This window comes from Mytilus californianus, unplaced genomic scaffold (genome assembly GCF_021869535.1).
Source record: "Mytilus californianus isolate M0D057914Y unplaced genomic scaffold, xbMytCali1.0.p SCAF_1, whole genome shotgun sequence".
NCBI classification, from domain to species: domain Eukaryota; kingdom Metazoa; phylum Mollusca; class Bivalvia; order Mytilida; family Mytilidae; genus Mytilus; species Mytilus californianus.
This window is the reverse complement of record NW_026262581.1, coordinates 10078692-10098104: the sequence shown is the minus strand read 5'-3', so window position 1 is coordinate 10098104 and position 19413 is coordinate 10078692. Positions and strand designations below refer to the sequence as shown.

Below are 19413 nucleotides of genomic sequence, written 5' to 3'. Positions count from 1 at the left end.
ATGATATATACCCAGTGTGAGCCTGAAAAGGGTTGATGGGTGTTTTGTTTTGCAAACAGATAAAACAGTTGATCTGATCTCCTACACTCAACTCTTTTCATGGGTCTAAATACAAGATAACAATTGAACCATTTAATTGGTTTGCCTACACCCATCAACCATTTACTTATTTTTTGAAGTTTATTAAAATGGTAATAACAAATAATGAAAAAATCTCAAAATTATTAGAAAGAATATACATGCTTTAAGAGATTTAGTCCTTTATTTTCTATAATATCAAATTTGATAAGATGACAATCATTTAAAGCACCTGTGTGTAAATATGATCATATTTCTACTTTTTAACTTATTCATACATCTAAAGTTTATAATGAAAATGGAAAAATGAATTATAAAGTCAATTGTTATTACATTGAAAGATTTTTCCTTTAAATGTTCTTTATAAATAGTAAAATTAATGGTGATAAATTTCATAAACAGCCTGAGATAGTATTTTCACTTAATTTTAGAATCTTCTTTGTTCGGCATCAGTGTAGGACTAAATTCATGATTGCACATGATGACTTATTAACAAAACACTTTCTCATGAAGTTATGTACACAATATGAAATAAGAAATCTCAATTCAACCTAGGAAATATAGGATATTATATACCTTCAATAAAACCATTGATGTATTTAAAGAAATCTAATAACGGTGAATGTTGTGGAGAAATTAACTCCGAACCTTTTGAAAAAGTTTTGTATATCAAGGATACAAGATTTGTGAGGAAAATTTTGATTAAAATGGCGTCTTGATGGGGGTTAACATGGATAGTATAAGAGGAAAGGGAGCCAGGTGTCACCTTTCTGCCGCCAAATGTAGCATTGTAGTGAGAGTTAGACGTAAGAAAAAGAGGTAAGAACACCCTACATTATCCCTGGCTGTTATCAATATATACTTTTGGATGCACTGGTTATTAATTAACCACTGTTTTCATTTTGAAAAATTTCATCAATTTAACATATTATAGCATGGACATGTTACTATTAAATAACCGCAATCAAACTACATGTATTGATTCTAAAAAAGACTTTTTGTTTGCTTTTTGATGTCTGGTTTTATTTACTTTTTTTGTCAGATTGCTGCCTCTGATGTTTTTCTCGCATGTCCTTTATACATTAATTGCATTTTCATTGGGCTCTGTTAAAATCATTTAAATTTTAAACACTCATTTTCGATGATTATATGAATACTTGTTGCTGTATTTTATACAGTTTGTGTTCAAATCACAAAGTTTAACAAAAATCAGTTGAATAAAAGAACAGACTATATCCTAATTAAAATATTTTCCATGGTCATTGTATTTCTGTCGTGTCAAACTTCTTTCGAAAGAGTTCTTTCTATTTTTATATCATATTTATCTAGCTTGTGACAAAAGTTGCAGAATGGTAGACTCTGGGGACAGCAGTGGCTAGAAGAACAATTGTTTTTTGTATGAAGCTTCATTATTTCAGGAGGTAGAAGAGCTTGATGATACATAAAAAAATATCTGGTATACAGATGCCTTATGGTCTGATGTTTCTGTCTGGCAATAATGTGTCTGTTGTCCTCAAACTTTTTTTAATGTTCCTATGACTAGTTTGAAAACTGTACAGTTTTTATCATACACTTTTTTCAATTATAAATAGTAAATGGAGAACTGTGTTTGGTACAGATGCCTTATGGCCTGAAATTTCAGTCTGGCATATTTCCTATGTTCTTTAGCTCATTTTTTGAAGTCTAGTATGTTTGGCATATAGAATCATTGCAAGATATATTTGTCTGTCAAACTGATTTCACAAAGTTTGCAAATTGAAAGGTGAGGACTTGTCCCCTCCCTCCCTCCCAGATTATAAACGTAATCTGACAATAGCTGTGTTTCACATGACCTTTTGAAGGACCTCTAACTACCTATTCATTATGAAAATTGTATAGTAGTAGTCAGGATATTAAATTAAAAGTATTTGAGTTATCTCCCATGGAAATATTGCAAATGTTTCTGCAATAAAACAAATATTCATTGTCAGCAAGTTGTATGTTCTCATATAATTCATGTATTAGTTCTGTTAGATTTGTATGATTTCTAACAGATGTTATATATATGGTATAATAGGATCAATTTCAGGTCTTCAATTTGAATTCAATTTAAATATTTAAGATTCTTCAATTGGAAAAATATTGGTAACAGTTTAATGTGACTATTTAGATAAAAAGTTGTAAAATTAAATCATTAAATGGTGTAAATCCCACTAAAGTAAGATTTAATATCTTGGTTTTGAATCTAGAATTACAAAGTTTTTGTTAGAGGGTTCTAAAGTCAAGACTTGAAGCTAAATAGTTAAGTTTTATTGACTTAGTGAACTGATAAACTTACTGATGTTTTTCTTTGATTAACACATTGAATGCTCCCGATACAGCAGGAAAAAAGAAATTACTGGGACAAGAACGTTTAATTTGTTTTTGTAAAAATTATCAATTTCTGAGGTGTTGTGCTTTAAATGTTTGTCAATTTGAGTTTTTGTTTGTAGAATTGCAAATGAATATGTATATCAAATTTAAAGTTGCAATTAAATTGAATTAATAGTCTATTTCATTGAATACAAGCGTACAGAAAAAGTTTAATGTTCAATAAAACATTTGATGGTATTTTTGCATCACTTTGAAATTAGAAGAGTATGGACAAACAGTATGTGCTGTTATTCAATACAACTAGGAATTCTCATTTTGAAGACATTTTTTTAGGAATAGTTCCATATTGGTGCACTCATTTAACCTAGGACACTTAAAAAATTCCATTGTGATTAATGATTTTTGTATTGTCTAAAAATTACTAGAAAATAGGCAATTTCTCTATGCAGGCCTAGCAACCTTGTGTGTTTTCGTGTTTGACTTTTGATAATGTCAGTTTAGAATACATAATGAAATTGCCGTGTTGGTAATGCAGTCTCTATTCAGGATTAGGATTACGGTGATAAGACCTGTATCATTATACAAACTTCATTAAAAGCTAAAGTAAACTAACGAGAGATTAATTTTCATCAATCAGTTATACATGCAATAGGGTTGGTGAATTGACAAGTTGCGTTAAAGTCAAAAGTACGACCTAGACATTCTTACCAGTATTTTCAAAACTATAAATTTTGGTGAAAAAAGTGTGAAAAAGGAGAAGGAATTGTGTTCATTTTTTAATCAGGAGGCAGTTTTATCTCAATTTTAAGTTTTGGACTATAGAGATATAAAAAGTAACTGATTTTTCTGAGATATAAAAAAACTAGAGCTAGTTTGAAAGTAAAAGATGCTGAATATGGATGACTTAACAGAGAAATTATAATGTGTGCCTTGTGTGATACTATAATGGAAAAGTATGTAAGAATTTGAGACTTATTTTGATAACTTGTATCAGTTTACACAAATTATTGATGGAAATTAGATTGTGTCAGCTATTAATATACTAACTTGATAAAGTGAAATCGAAAACTTCATTAATTATGCATGAAAGGTCTTATTGAATAAAAACTTAGGAAAACATCGTTTAACAAACTTCTACTTTGGAAGCTGACAATATTTCATTTAAGAACTATCGACTTTTAAATATATTTGACAAAAGATTTTAAGTGACTTTCCAGGTATTCATTGTATCCAATGATCTGGGACTAGTATTTAAAAAAGGGAAGAAATCAGCAGTTCAGAAACCGTATGAGTTGTGCCAAAAAAACTTCTTAGTAAGTCAAGGTTGATTCTTAAATGAACTTAGTGAATGAGCTATGCCATTATCGTTTCCAAATGTACAAATAAGATTTGGAAACGTGATGGTGCCTTATGACAGCGTTAAACTTAAATTTCGTCAGACACCAATTCCAGATCTCATTAGTACAGTGTTGGAATACAGACTTGGAAAATTAAAAGTAAATAAGGGGTAAGTCTTCTAAAACTGTAAACAATATATGTTCTACCTGTATTTAACACCTGTTAGTCAGAGATCATAACTGTTAATCCATTAGACTTAGTTCTCACATTAGGGACTAGTTGTCCATTATATTCCTCCCTTGAGGTTCTGAAGGTATCAGTTTCAGCATTCTCTTGATAGTTCTATAAATATCTTCTCTAGTTTGGCTCTGCAGTTGTCATCATTTGGTGAAATGACTGAATTATTTCTTTGGACAATTTGAAACCTTTTGAAATATACATTTATGAAGCTAATGTGATTGTCTTGAATACAACACATCAAAAATAAGTAAGAGTCAGAGAAAATAGTTATCCACCTGTTTTTGGTGTGAAAGACAGTTTTTGATGGCATTCTATGTCATTTCACAGAACATAAGGTCTATTTGTCACTTTCTTTTTGAATGTTTAAGTTATTCTATGTAAAATAAAAATCAGAACTTAAATCTCATTTCCTCCTTCCCAGACATAACCTCAGATATTCTCGAAACTTTTTTGCAAAAATATTTCGGTCATTTAGATGTTCTGAATTTGTTATAAACATTCGACTGTTCATTTTCACTTTTCTGTCAACATTTTTTATAAAGATAATGAATAGTAAAATACAGTTCAATCCGTAGAATTCCATCAAATTTATATTTATTGAGCAAATGGTGGTTTTAAGATCTACATGCTGGTGTTCATCTCAAGCTACAAAACAATTTTACTGATGGGTGCTAGTAAGAAATATGCTCTGCTGTTAAACACAAGGTCCTTTTATAAACTTAAGTACAAAATATGTGCAAACTATATTTTACTATTGAAAACAAATATAAAACATGTTTTACCAGAAACATAATTATCAGATGATCACAAGTACAAAACATGTTCTAATGATGATCACAAAACCAGTAAATTACTTTAAGGTGATCACCTGTACAAAACATGTTCCTCTGATGATCATCAGAACAGTACATCACTTTTAGATGGTCACCTGTACAAAACGTTTTCCTCTGATGATCACCAAACCAGGACATTACTTTTAGATGGTCACCTGTACAAAACATGTTCCTCTGATGATCACCAAACTAGTACATTACTTTTAGATGGTCACCTGTACAAAACATGTTCCTCTGATGATCACCAAACTAGTACATTACTTTTAGATGGTCACCTGTACAAACATGTTTCTCTGATGATCACCAGAACAGTACATTACTTTTAGATGGAAACCTGTACAAAACATGTTCCTCTGATGATCATCAGAACAGTACATCACTTTTAGATGGACACCTGTACAAAACATGTTCCTCTGATGATCACCAAACCAGGACATTATTTTTAGATGGTCACCTGTACAAACATGTTCCTCTGGTGATCACCAGAACAGTATATTACTTTAAGGATTTTATTTGTACAAAACATGTCCCTCTGATGATCACCAGAACAGTATATTACTTTAAGGATTTTATTTGTACAAAACATGTCCCTCTGATAATCACCAGAACAGTTCATTACTTTTAGATGGACACCTGTCAAAAACATGTTCCTCTGATGATCATCAGAACAGTACATCACTTAAATTAGATAGTCAACTGTACAAAACATGTTTCTTTAATGATCACCAAACCAATACATTACTTTTAGATGGACACCTGTATAAACATGTTCCTCTGATGATCACCAAAACAGTACATTACTTTTAGATAGTCATCTGTACAAAACATGTTCCTCTGAAGATCACCAAAACAGTACATTACTTTTAGATGGTCATCTGTACAAAACATGTTCCTCTGATGATCACCAAAACAGTACATTACTTTTAGATGGTCATCTGTATAAAACATGTTCCTCTGATGATCACCAGAACAGTACATTACTTTTAGATGGTCATCTGTACAAAACATGTTCCTCTCATTATCACCAAAACAGGACATTACATTTAGATGGTCACCTTTACAAAACTTGTTCCTCTGATGATCACCAAACTAGTACGCTACTTTTAGATGGTCACCTGTACAAAACTTGTTCCTCTGATGATCACCAGACCAGTACATTACTTTTAGATGGTCATCTGTACAAAACATGTTCCTCTGATGATCACCAGAACAGTACATTACTTTTAGATGGTCATCTGTATAAAACATGTTTCTCTGAAGATCACCAAAACAGTACATTACTTTTAGATGGTCATCTGTATAAAACATGTTCCTCTGATGATCACCAAAACAGTACATTACTTTTAGATGGTCATCTGTACAAAACTTGTTCCTCTGATGATCACCAAACTAGTACACTACTTTTAGATGGTCACCTGTACAAAACTTGTTCCTCTGATGATCACCAAACCAGGACATTACTTTTAGATGGTCATCTGTACAAAACATGTTCCTCTGATGATCACCAGAACAGTATATTACTTTTAGAATGTCATCTGTATAAAACATGTTCCTCTGATGATCACCAGAACAGTATATTACTTTTAGAATGTCATCTGTATAAAACATGTTCCTCTGAAGATTACCAGAACAGTACATTACTTAAGGATGGTCATCTGTACAAATCATGTTCCTCTGATGATCACCAGAACAGTACATTACTTTTAGATGGTCATCTGTACAAAACATATTTCTCTGATGATCAGCTGTGCAAAACATGTTCCTCCAAAATCACCAGAACAGCACATGATTTTCAGATGATTACAAGTACAAAACATGATGTAAAAAAGATCACCAGTACACAGAAAATATTCTTCAGATAATCACCAGTGTACAGAACAGAATTGTTGTGACCACAAATACAGAACCTTAGTTGTGATGATAATTGATACACACAAAGCCACAAACATAATACATAAACATGTACCTTGCAGAGCAGTTTAAGCAGCAAATTTTAGTAAATATCGTTGAAATAAAATTAAGTCTGTGTTTTATAGCTTTTTATGAATGTATTAACCAACTTTGAAAAAGGACATTTTGTAGATAATTGAATATATAATTCAGCCTAAAAACACAGGGTGTAAGGTTGTTCTAGTATGGAATTTATTTTACATGCAATTTTGTCTACTTGAATGCCTGTTTAAAACAAGATATCTCAATTTTTTGCAAATATGAAAAATTAAAGAAGGCATACTTTACAGAACCTGATTTTCATCAACTTATCTGCACAAAACATTGATAGGATTATTTGTATTGTAAATTGTGATATGACTTTGTGACCTCATAAGCATTTTGGATATAATTAATCCAATGATTTATAATAAGTGGTAATAATTAATGTTTTTATTACAATCAAAATTCTCAAATTGTTTAATTGTAGAAAGAAAATATTTTCCTTTGCTGACAAAAGAAGCAAACTTTGTAGAGTGGGGGCATTTTATTTAACTTTAATGCTTTTGGTATATTTATCTAAATGGCTTTCGTTCTGAAATAAATTACTTTTCTTACTTTCAATAAAATTAATTTTATCATTTATTTATTTTATTTCAAGATTTAGTGAACCATAAACAATAGTTTTTCAAATGAATTTCTTAAAAACTACAAAATCACTTTGCACAACATTACTGAAGAATTTTGAAGTAAGTCAACCATGTCAGATTTATCTAATTTCAAGTGAAATGAACCATATACAAGATTTTACTTATCCTCAAATTTTGAAAAAATAAAATAGTTCATTATTTATTTGAAATAATACATTTGATCTGAAATAGATAAATATGTTTTGACTTGATGAGATGTTATGAATTTATTGGGTGAAAGTTAAGAGATTTGTTTCTCTATTTATATGGATTAACTTGTAATCCCTCATTATAGTGAAGTTTATTATGATAAATACTATCAGATTCTACATATATGAGGACCAAATAATCAGGGACAGTTGATGTCTACAACAAACTTTTGAACCCAATCAAATTGAATAGAGTGTTATGGAGGCATTTGTATTTGGTGAACCTGGAATTTCTTGTATTACAGCTGAATTAGGAGAAATCGTATTGTCAGTGAACATAGGATTTATGAACTGAGAAAGTTGTCAAGATCTTTGTCACTTCTGTAAAGCTAAATTATTAACAAAATTATTGAATGCTGAAAGATAATTTGAATTGTCAGATTGATAAGTTATTGAAATATCCATTCTTCATATTATGATAAATCGTAATATTTGATGTTCAAGGGAGATAATATTCAGACATTACTGGGAAGAAGAACGAGGCATTATATTAAGATACCAAGATTGTAATGTTTGTTTTTATTAGTGATTTTGACATATCTAGAGAATCGACAGTATTTTCTTATTCAATTGGCGATTAGAGGATTATATTTTCACATTTGTATTTATATTGAAGGGGTTATTAGGTGATATACAGGTGCTGATTCAATCATTATTTAAACTTCAATTTGAATTAGGTTTTGTAAGTGGCTGAAGATTTGACACATTTAAGATTGTCTACTTTGAGGATTAAGCTTTGGAGCTCTTGCTCTGGACAATTGGTTTTGGTTAAAAATCTCAGACTGCACTAGTGAAGGTCTTATTAGTTTTTTGGCATAACAATTGGAAATTAAAAACAACTTTAACAATCTTTGGAAATTGGATTGCATGTTTATTATCTGAGGAAGAAGCATTGAGATTACCGTATTTAATATTTGAAAGAATCAAAAATTTATTACATGATAATTGATTTTTGTAATTTTAAGATTGTCCTATAAGTGTTGATGACAAGATACTGGATATTAGAAATACTTAAATTCATTCATTATTCATTGACATGAAAGTTTTGTGTCCTATTTTAATTTTTCTGAAATAACTGCTAATGAAACGAATCGGCATAAGAAGGACTGGACAATTGCATTCATGAAGAAGAAAAGTTGGTTTTGAAGGAAACAAGTGTTTATAGATTAAACAAAATGACAATAATACTGTTTCACATCATTAAGGCAGCTGAGATAAATCTTTATGGAATTTCATTAATTGGACAAGAATAAAGACTTTATCAATACAATTGCTACTTGGTATTACTTCTTATACCACTGAATACTTGAACTGTATAATCATTTGCTTTAGAAGGAGACAAACATTTATTGAAACTATTGACACAAGTAAGGACAAACCGTTTGTCCAAATAATGTTGACTATTAGGAGCAAATATTGCTGTTACATGCAAATAAACTTTTGAATAAAAAGATCAAAAAGATTTCGTAAGATTTTATTTGGTGAAATATACGTATAAATTGAAATAAAATTGGACTTTATTTTCTAAAAAAGAACACTTTGGAGAAATAGATTAAAAATCAAAGACGTGCAGATTTTGGATCATAGTATCACAGAAAAGTTTCTACCTATAATGATATATTAAATGTGGACTTTACATAATCTATTGTCAAGCAGCAATTTTCATTGGCAAACTTTTTTATTTGCATTGTGTTAATATTGTTGTTAAAACGTAAACATATGTTTTTCTTAAGTTGGAGAAAAGAACTTGAGAATAAAAAGTTGAGGAAATGTCGAGTTTCACTTGTTACAGCCTGTTATTATTTAGCTATGACTATTTGTGTGTGACATAACCAGTGTAAAAGGCTAACAGAACTATTTGTGTTCATGTAATTTACCATTAGCAATTGGCTGTACAAGAAATTAGTTAAAACTTGATATCGGGAAATTCCTGGCATAAGGACAATGCCCACATGGACCAAGTTGATTTTTGTAAACAGTAAATGACATATTTGAAGTCAATTGAAGAGAATTGATTACGGGTAAAGTGGTAACAAAACAGCCGTTTTTCAATTAAGGTTATGATCTTAATATAAGATAACATTCAGAAATGGAGAAAAGCGATATAAAGTGGAAAACTTTGCAGAATAGTTTATTGTTACAAGCTCAGTTTGAACGCTATGACTTGATACGTTCTAGTCAGTCGCTAAGAGCAGCCAAGGAACTATCAGATTGTTGTTGTAATCTGCCAAATAAGCAATACTGTATGTTGAATGTTCAACCTGTATTTTCTTCTAATGAGAGGAATAGGATTCGTAAGAAATACCAATGGGTACCAATGAGTATCTGCAGTGTATAGTAAGTACCTTACAAACTTATCAAATGTTTTCTTTATGCAGCATTATTGTTCTTAAAGTGTAGGGTTTTTTTTTTAATGCTGGTATTAGAATTTAGATTATTTTCAATTTTTTTTTCAGTTTGAACTCAAATTAAAAGTTAGAAATAATGAATACTGAAAATTCAGAAATTATTGAGAAAAATGTGACAGTATCAGGTTAACAATAATAAGTACTTGCATTTGTAATTTGAGTAGTGCTTTTCCTTCATAAAATTTTTTATACCCCCGCTTTAAAAAAGTGGGAGTATACTGTTTTACCTCTGTCTGTCCGTCCGTCCATCCATCCGTCTATCCATCCATCCATCTGTCAGTCCATCCTTCAGTCCTTCTGTCCGTCCCATGAATATTTTTCGTAGCATCTCTCTCAAGAACTACATTACAAGGATTTCTGAAATTTGGTTTCAAGGTTTATATGAGTCAGCTATACCGTGTGATGCGTTTTCAGATTCATCACTCAACAACTTCCTGTTTATCTTATACTTTTAGCGGGACAGGGGTATCATTAAGTGAGCAGTAGCTCACAGATTCACTTGTTTATGAGGTCAAGGATTTCCACTGATAAATTTTGTGTCAAAGCATATACTAAGATACCAACATAGAATATAGCAGTATATCACAATTATAAGGTTGCACTTGAAAGCTGATGATGTTGTTGGATTTTGCAATATCTTTTTAGAAGGTTATGATTGTTCTCTTGTAAACTATATCTTACTTGTCCCTCTTATTTTAGGATCCTACTCAATTCAAAGAAGTGATCATTTAAAAAATATGTGTTTGTTTCCTGTTGTGATAGAAATAAGTCATGGAATGGTCATCTAATAACGAATGAATACACAATACGTATAAACATTTTAGAAAGAAAAAAGATTTGATTTACATGCTGTCATTTTAAAAGGAGATATGTCCTGAATTTCTTGATCTTTCTTGCTGTAGTGAACCATATTATGAGTCCAAATTCAATACTTTTGTAGAATCACAAGTTTTATTACTTAGCAGTTTGTCAGCTGTTGACAGTTTGGTTTCTTTTGTTTTAAGGACATTGCAGGAGATGTTCCTCAAACAATAGAAGTCCAGTTCTGTATCAGAGTATGTTAGCAACGCTAAACAAACCAATAATATTTTCATTCTATAGCAAATCATTCTTTTATAACATGTAATTTCTCCTTTTGTGTTGCATTTGAAAAAATCCAGCCTCTGTGACTTCAATGAGTTGTTTGCAATGGAAACCAAGTAATTACTACAGCAGAAAGTCAATACAATAATGTATAGACCCAATAAATACCTTGCTTTAATTGCAGGTTAATCAGTTTTTGATTTTTATGATTACACTACTACCTAGGTTATGAATGGCACTATGGTTGCATGGCAGGTTAAATCTGAGTCAGATTCAGATATCTTTCTGTTTTTCGAAATGTTGATTGTCTGAGATTTATTTAAGAAAAACAGAAATTTTGATGGTTTGATAATGATGTCAATCTCAAATTTTAGAGGACAAATTTTTAAGTTATGCAAACCTATTATAAATGATGAATTAATCTGTATGCTATTAATATTGTTGCTAAAGTCAGTCAATATTTTGACCTTTTTTTCAATATAATAACTTGTATATTTCACATGGTTACTTGTTTTAAAGCCTTAATAGTTGCTGCTATTGCAGCAATGGGGAAATAAATATATTTTAGAATTTTTTGTTAAATGATTGACAATGCATTGAATCCTAGATTGCCATGCTTTTTTAGCACTCACTCACCAGGTTAATCATTTGTTTTGATTACGACATAGAGATGCAACAAAGATTACTTATAAAAGTAATGTTTAAAATTAAATGATATTAATGCATGAGTAATTGTATTACTGAGTCATATTCTGAAAACTAAAAAACATCTTCAGTTACCTTGTATTTAACTGAGACATAAAAAAAAATATGATATCATATATATATATATATATATATAGTGTTCTATAAGTTGATTTTTGATTTTTTGATTTTTGGTGTTTAACGCCACTTTTAAGTACCGCTTTTGGGCTATTTCATGGCGGCCAGTTTTTATTGGTGGAGGAAGCCGGAGTGCCCGGAGAAAACCACCGACCTTCGATAGGAAAACTGACAATCCTAGTCAATTAAGATTGGAGTCGATTGCGAACTCACAACCTCAGTGTTGACTGGCTAGTGATTACAGTAGTAACTACTGTTCTATAAGTTCATAACACATTCATTAATCTTTGTATGTTAATCGAAATTTTGATAGATTATGGATAAGATATAAGTTTAAACTTTTTGTTTCTTATCCTTTATACAAGTAATTAAAACTTAACTGGATTAAAATAACATAAACTTTTAAATGTTTTATTTTGTAGAATATCCATTGTTAGTTACTGAGATTCATTCTATTCGTAATTTACAGACAAAAGATGATATTTCTATGTGAAGCTTTTATTTTTAGTACAATATCTTAATTGAAAATGAGGTTAGACATACATATATACTTGATTATTGATACAGCCTTATTTACTGAAATGTTTTGATCTGGGACTACTATATAGTATAATAAGTCCCAGTTTTGATATAACAAATTGAAAAGTTCAAGTGTATTTTTATTGGGTGTTTTTTTTAACATTGTTTTTAATATTTTTTTTTTTTATATTTGGCAGATTATTACTTTTGTTTGTGTTTAGGGGAGATAACTCAATTTAACTTTAAAGTGTTTGTAACCAAATTAAATCAGTAATGGATTTTTAAGAGATTTTCTTACAAATGATTTCCATACTGATATTTTTTAAAACTCAACCAATGAAAAATCAATGTTTTAATTATTTTAATAAGATTATACAAGTCTTAACCAACATGATTTAAAACTTTTAAAAGTTATATTTCTTGTGGTGAATTTTAATGTAAACAAAAGTTTGTCATATGGATTGTTTGTTTAAACTTTATTGATGGATATCTTACAAGATTTGGAATTTTTATAGAACATTAAGAGTATCAAAACATGTATAAGTTTGTCTTGAAATGGAGTACTAAATAGCTTAGTAGTTTTACCAGTGCAATTTTTTTACTTTTTTCACTTATGTGACTTTCTAATAATTCATTTGAACTTTTTGTCAACTGTATTGTGGATAATACTATGTAATAGGAATTTATTTTGTGACTCTGTTTGTACACCGTTTCAAAGTGACACGGTTATGTAACGACAGTGGTGATAGAATAGAATTATACCTTTCCTATGTGTAATTGCCGGAAAAGAAAACATTTGTAACAGCTATTATTGGATGATAACATTTTATCAATACTCAGATGATTGTATATTGATCTACCTTTATAGATGAGTTTTCATCTTCTTAATTTGTGACAACAAAACTTAATTGTAGCTTTTTATAAAAATTGATATTAGTTGCTTGGAGATGCTGTACATGGTTGCATGATTTTACTGTGATTTGTTGTTCATAATGCGCCTTGAAAGCAGAAAGAATATCTTGTAAAAAAAATCAAATCGTTTGGAAATATGAATGACAAAAAGTTGACATAGTGGAAATTTTTATATTGATTTTATTTTGATATATTGGATATTAAGATTGTAAATAATGTGGTTATATTGGAATATCAAGATCTAAGTTTAAATTTCATCATTGTGTCAATATTTCTGTAGAATTTAAAGAAATTTACAGTTGAATATTTGCTAATTTGAAGATCAAATTTCTTTCTTGATTGTAATGAAAAAGAAGTTTTCACATGACCACCCCTATAGTGAGTTCTTGACAAAATAGCAAATGGATTTGTTTGTAATAATGTATTCATATTTGATGATGTTTGAGTAAAAGTGTCTTTTGTCATTGAAAACGTTCATTTAAAATGTGAATATGCAATCCCATGTGGCAAGGATTATATGCAATGTATTGATATGCTAGAATTACTTATCCCATGTCTGTAGAATGGAATATTTAATGAGGTGAATTTGAAAATTCTATTATTGAAGTTCAAAATATTGTCTAAAACGTTTAGATGAGTGACTTTGAACGCTTCCGCAATGTAATGATAATTACATCAGCTGGACGACCAAAGACGGGTAATTTTCACTCCTTGAGACAAAATTCTCGTTTAAGAAATGTTTATGGTAGAAACAGTTCTGTGTCTTTATTGACTGAAGGAGAAAGAGTCAGACCAGCCACAACTGGTTCTCGGCTTCAGGCTTCATCAAAGTGAGTTTTTTTATTGATCATTTAATGTAACTTAATTTTACTTTCAATTTTATTGTAATTATCATTAGTATGCATAATTCACAACTATTGACTTCAATTCAAAACTGAGATTTGAGTTTAGAAATGGTAAATTTTCATAAAAGTCTATGAATGCATATAGCTATGAAATATTATGTCTGAGCATGTTTGCATGTAAATATATATGTAAATGTTGAGAACAATAAGACAGTTGATCTGGTGTAGTAAAGTTGAGACAGTTAATGTTATTTCAGAAATGGTTATAAAAATGATATGAATGGATGTTTTTATAGAACAATAGAAAAATATTTTTTATAGTCTTTTTAATGTTACTACAGTTCAACTGGGATTTTCAGTTTTCTTGCCAAAAGTTGGTGGTAACCTCTCTGGGTAATTCAGCTCCCTCCACCAATAAAAAATAGCCACCATGATTTAGCCATGAGTGCTGAAAGTGGCATTAAAAAGCAAAAAATCATCATTACCTCTGTTCATAGTTCTATTTTTGTATCTGGTGTAGAATTAATTGTATTCTTCTTCAAAAAAGGCGGCATTTGCTGTTTACTGCTTGGATAAAATATTTAAACTTTTGACTGAACAAAAATTCTGATTTTGGTTTAAATTCTAACTTTCAAAGGTTTTAGACTTCTTGATTTAACATAGTCACTGTCTGCATTCCAAAACAAATATAGTATTATCCACAGTGGATATTTCTGACAGAATTTATTATGATCAATAAAAACAATTTTCGCCTATGATTTACCTTCTAACGAAATTTGAATTAAAAATGGAGAAAGACACTTTGTTTCCCTGACGTCCTCAAACCAATTCGCTGTTTTGGCGAAAAGTTGCCCCTTTAGCTTAGTGTTATTTCCACCACAACTGTTTGTATTCGAAAATCTTTGACCCAATAGCAAAATGAACATTTCAGAAAACTTATCTGCATATCATACCATTGTATTTAGGATCAAAGTAAATAATAAAAAATACATATAAAATTTAAGACCTTCAACCAAAAATGACTGACTTTTGGAAACAAAGCTTTAACTAATAAGACATCTTGATCAATTTAGTGGTCATTCTGTTTGAAGCTGGACTAGATAGGTTTATGTCTCGCCTCAACAAAGTCATGGAGGCTAGATTTAGTCATGCTGATTCTGGCTGTCACATTAACAAATTGTAAAGTTTGGGGTCAGGTTAGTTTAAGGGATGACAAGTCAGTGATGTTTGGTATGCAGAACTTTGTATAAGCATCATCTCATTTCCCTTGACATTATTTGGTTCGAGGGAATTGAAAGTCAAGAGAGTTGCCAATTTGCATCATAGTAAGGGAGATAACTCTAACTGCTGATGAATCCTGAAAGATTTATTGTTTGTTGATAAGTGATGTAAGTTCACCATCCAATTTTAGTTTTACAGACATACAAGTTAAATGTTAATGTAGCTTAGCTTAAGGTTCATTTGTGGTTTTTTTGTTGTTGATTGTATTGATTGATTGATTAAAGATTGCAAAACTTTGGATGGAAATATTCCATGTATACATGCAAAAAAACCATAAATGAAACAAGTTGGTCAACCATTATATAGGTCAGGAATTCAGACTATCACTGAAAAAAGAGGATATGTAGCCTTACAACACTGGTTACCTACAGATACCTCAGTGAGTGGAACCTGAATGTTCTATTTTTAGTATGCAGGGTGTGTGCCAATCTCCCAATATTTGATTTAATGTCCCAATAGACAGGACTGTAAGTGGCTGTATATTTTTTATAGAATATTAATAAAAGTAATTTTTCTTTAATGTTATTTTAAGGGGAAAATGTTGAGAGAAAAAACTTTTACAATCAGTGTCAGTATTTGGAAAAATAAAATATTTGGAGTTACTCCCCTTTCAGTTCAATGAAATTGTCATCCAAACATATAATTTTTTAAGTAAAGGAAAGAGGGAAGGAAAAAAAGAAAGGTAAAACTTTTTTTGTGGAATTATATGTATAATCTCAAGTAAGAAACTAGAGTTGACCTGACTCAATATAATCAGGGAATTTTTATTTATTTGTATTTTTTAAAATTATTTGAGAGACCTCTAGCACCCCCATGGCATGTTGGCATTGTTATTTGATCTGTAGACCCTTTATTGAAAGTAAACTTATCTAGAAAACCAACCCATTAGCTTGTCTTAAAACGTTTGACTTTATAAATGGATTATGATACAGATTAATCAGTAAACAAAATATTTGCATGGTGGATTTTCCGGTACTTTTTATATCAGTTAGTCTTTCTTTTATGGCTCTTTTGTGTGAATTTCTATTCTTTAAACCAAAATTTAAATAAAACAAGTGGATTATCAGGCAAACAAAAATCTAATCATTGTTGATCCATTGACGCTGAACAGTTTTTAATAATAAACAAACTGGTATTGACTTTGGCCTTTTAAAAATTTTAATTTTGCCAGTTTTAGGATAAATTGATCATTCAATTGTTAGCTACATGAATGTGTTGGTAACTATATTAAAAGAGGGATGTTCAGATTGGTTCAGGCGTTCCATCATCAAATTATATCAGTAGCCGCATTTGTAGTTGTATCACAATAGACTAAAGAAGTTGATTTAAAATGTGAATGTGTTTTGTGACTCTGGGAGAGAAAAAGTATTTAACGTCATTATTATTCATCATCATTATTCAATGTTTGTTTAAACTAAGCGGTAATTTATTCACAAACTTTTTAAAATCGATTTCGGTAGAAGTGTAACAAATATAGACACAGAGCCTGTATTATTCTGTATATACTAAAGAAATTTACATACCAGTTTTAAATGAGTTTTGTGTCAGTTTAAATGGTTTCTGCTGATCATCGTCACTTGCAAACGAAATGTTGTTTTGAATACCGTGCGATTTTAACTTTAACCTCTATAAATTTTATAAAAGTGTTGACATAAAATTACTTGAGTAGATTGTAAAGAGGAAATATAATTGAATGATACTAAGGTTAAAACTTATATGATTGAAATGATCTATAATAAAAGTGATTAGTACAAGGAACAGTTTTATTTGAAATGTGCAATGCAGGACAGTACTTTTTGTGGACTAATGAAAAAAGCAACGGTAATTTGTCCTCAGTGTCCATGGTTGTATCCTGTGAGGGTGAAAAATCACAGAAATCTCAACTCATTAAATTTGTAAGTTACATGCTTTCATTTTATTGGCTTTGATTTTGAATTAAAAAAAAACAGCATCCATTAAATTAGATACATTACAGTACTATAGTCACTTTAGTTGATATTTATATTATAAAAAAAAAACTATATTCAAAAGTACTGCTGAATTTTTCTATTTTACATAACGGTTAATTTGACATCCATGTAAATAAAATTTTTATTGTTCTTAAGACAACTTTTTAAACCTCAATTTAAAAATTTGATTTGGTTCTAAAAATAGCAACTAAAGAAATCAATGGGCAAAATGTATTGTGCAGTATTATTTTTTAATAGGAGATTTGAAAAAAAAATGCAAAACCTTTTAGAACTAGAAATCAATTTCATTTGGTGTAATTTTATGCAAACAAAACTATTAGCAACCATCCAATATTCATGGTCATATAATATATTTACTATAACTGTACTGTATATTGCATAAATTCATGTTTGAATATATTTTAATGATAAAGTTATAATACATTAGCTAGAATGAAATAGATCAAACAAATCCTAAGTTTTTTTCTACTGTAAAAGCAGTATTTTAAGTACGTGTAAGCAAGGCATTTGAAGATGTTGTTCAAGACATTTATATTGCTCAAGCATTTAAGGTGTATTTTTTAATTGGTTATTTATTAAAATACAAAGCCACATTCAAATCACATTCACATTCAAGTATTCTTATACATTTGTTTTTTTCTTGTATTCTTATTTCCTGTATTTGAATTTATTGTTTACTGCTTGATGTAAGGCAACCATTCAATATTAAAATTAATTTTTATTTGATACAAATTTTAAGTCTTTGCATCCAAAGAGTTGACTGGGTTATATAGAAATATGGTTATCTGGACTTAACCCATACTAAAGAGGGCTGTTCATTTGACTGAGGGATATATGGAGAGTTGTACATTATCTGCATGTTACAGAACCCTTGCAACAACTCTCTAAGGATTCTAGGTGTCCTGTTACATGGCAAATGTTTTGTCCATATCCAATATTCCCCATGGTAGACTAAATGTTTGCCCCTCAGCTCTCAGAACCTATGTTTTGGATTTATTGTTAATTTTTACTGGTCCTGAATTCCACGAAATGTTTGCCACTGGATGTTATGCAAACATTTACAATCAATCAATAAAAACTCTTTTTGAAACTGAACCTTTATTTTATAAGTTAGTATACACAACTTTCTTTAAAACAATTTTATGTCTTATAATTGATTATTTAAAGTAACTCCCTATTGACTGCCGTTTTGCTTATTTCCATGATTTTATGTTCCTTTGGCAATTTTATGATAAGTAACAGTGGATCGTTGGTTTAAAACAAAACGCTGACCAGTTTCTCCTTTGGGATCTTTTGTTATTTAATCTGGCTAATCATATCGGGTCAATCCATGGCCTTTAAACATTTATTTTATTGTTCAAATTCATTTTAGGGTATACTAAACTGTGTCCTTGTAAGATTACACTTATACCCAATGTTGTGTGAACGTTTAACGCATGTTCAAATTACCAACGGAACCTGTGTCAAGGAATACCTTTAAAATGGTCACCATAAGATCATTCTTCCCCTTAGGATAATAACATATTTACTAAATGATTGGTGTAAATTTAAGTGGAGTAATTTTAGGATGACTAAAACTTTGTTTGTTTAGATATGAAGATTAAGTTTTTGAATAATAGAATTCTATTTGTACTATGGATTATCAAGTCCGTCGATATTCCACACGTAAATCGTATCTGTCATTGAATAAGATTTTGGCTGAGATCAGGTAAGGGAGATAATTACATATAAAAGATGGGTTTGTTTGAACAATTGTTAGCAGACATCTAGATCAACAAATATGTAGATGTAAATAATAGTGCGTTGTTTACATTGTATTAGATTTGTTAGTTATTTATTTGAATTATAAAGAAATAAATTGTATACTTGAAATCCACACCTTTTGTAAGTACAACATGTACATGA

At 30.0% G+C, this 19413-nt stretch overlaps 1 protein-coding gene across 14 annotated transcripts in view; it reads left to right on the top strand.

Moving 5' to 3' along the window:
* LOC127699443 (uncharacterized) overlaps positions 1–19413 on the top strand; it is a 114839-nt gene that overhangs the window by 81138 nt on the left and 14288 nt on the right. Inside the window, exon 1 of one of the 14 annotated variants that reach the window (XM_052203048.1) lies at positions 3816–3937. The exons of 10 other annotated variants lie outside the window; for them this stretch is intronic. In XM_052203048.1, coding sequence (XP_052059008.1) covers positions 3831–3937 — 107 coding nt within the window. In that variant the 5' untranslated portion in view covers positions 3816–3830. Of the gene's footprint in view, positions 1–3815; positions 3938–9394; positions 10006–13847; positions 14243–18913; positions 19217–19413 lie in introns of those variants that run through there. 3 more of the 14 variants (XM_052203043.1, XM_052203044.1, XM_052203050.1) reach the window with 3 other exon arrangements.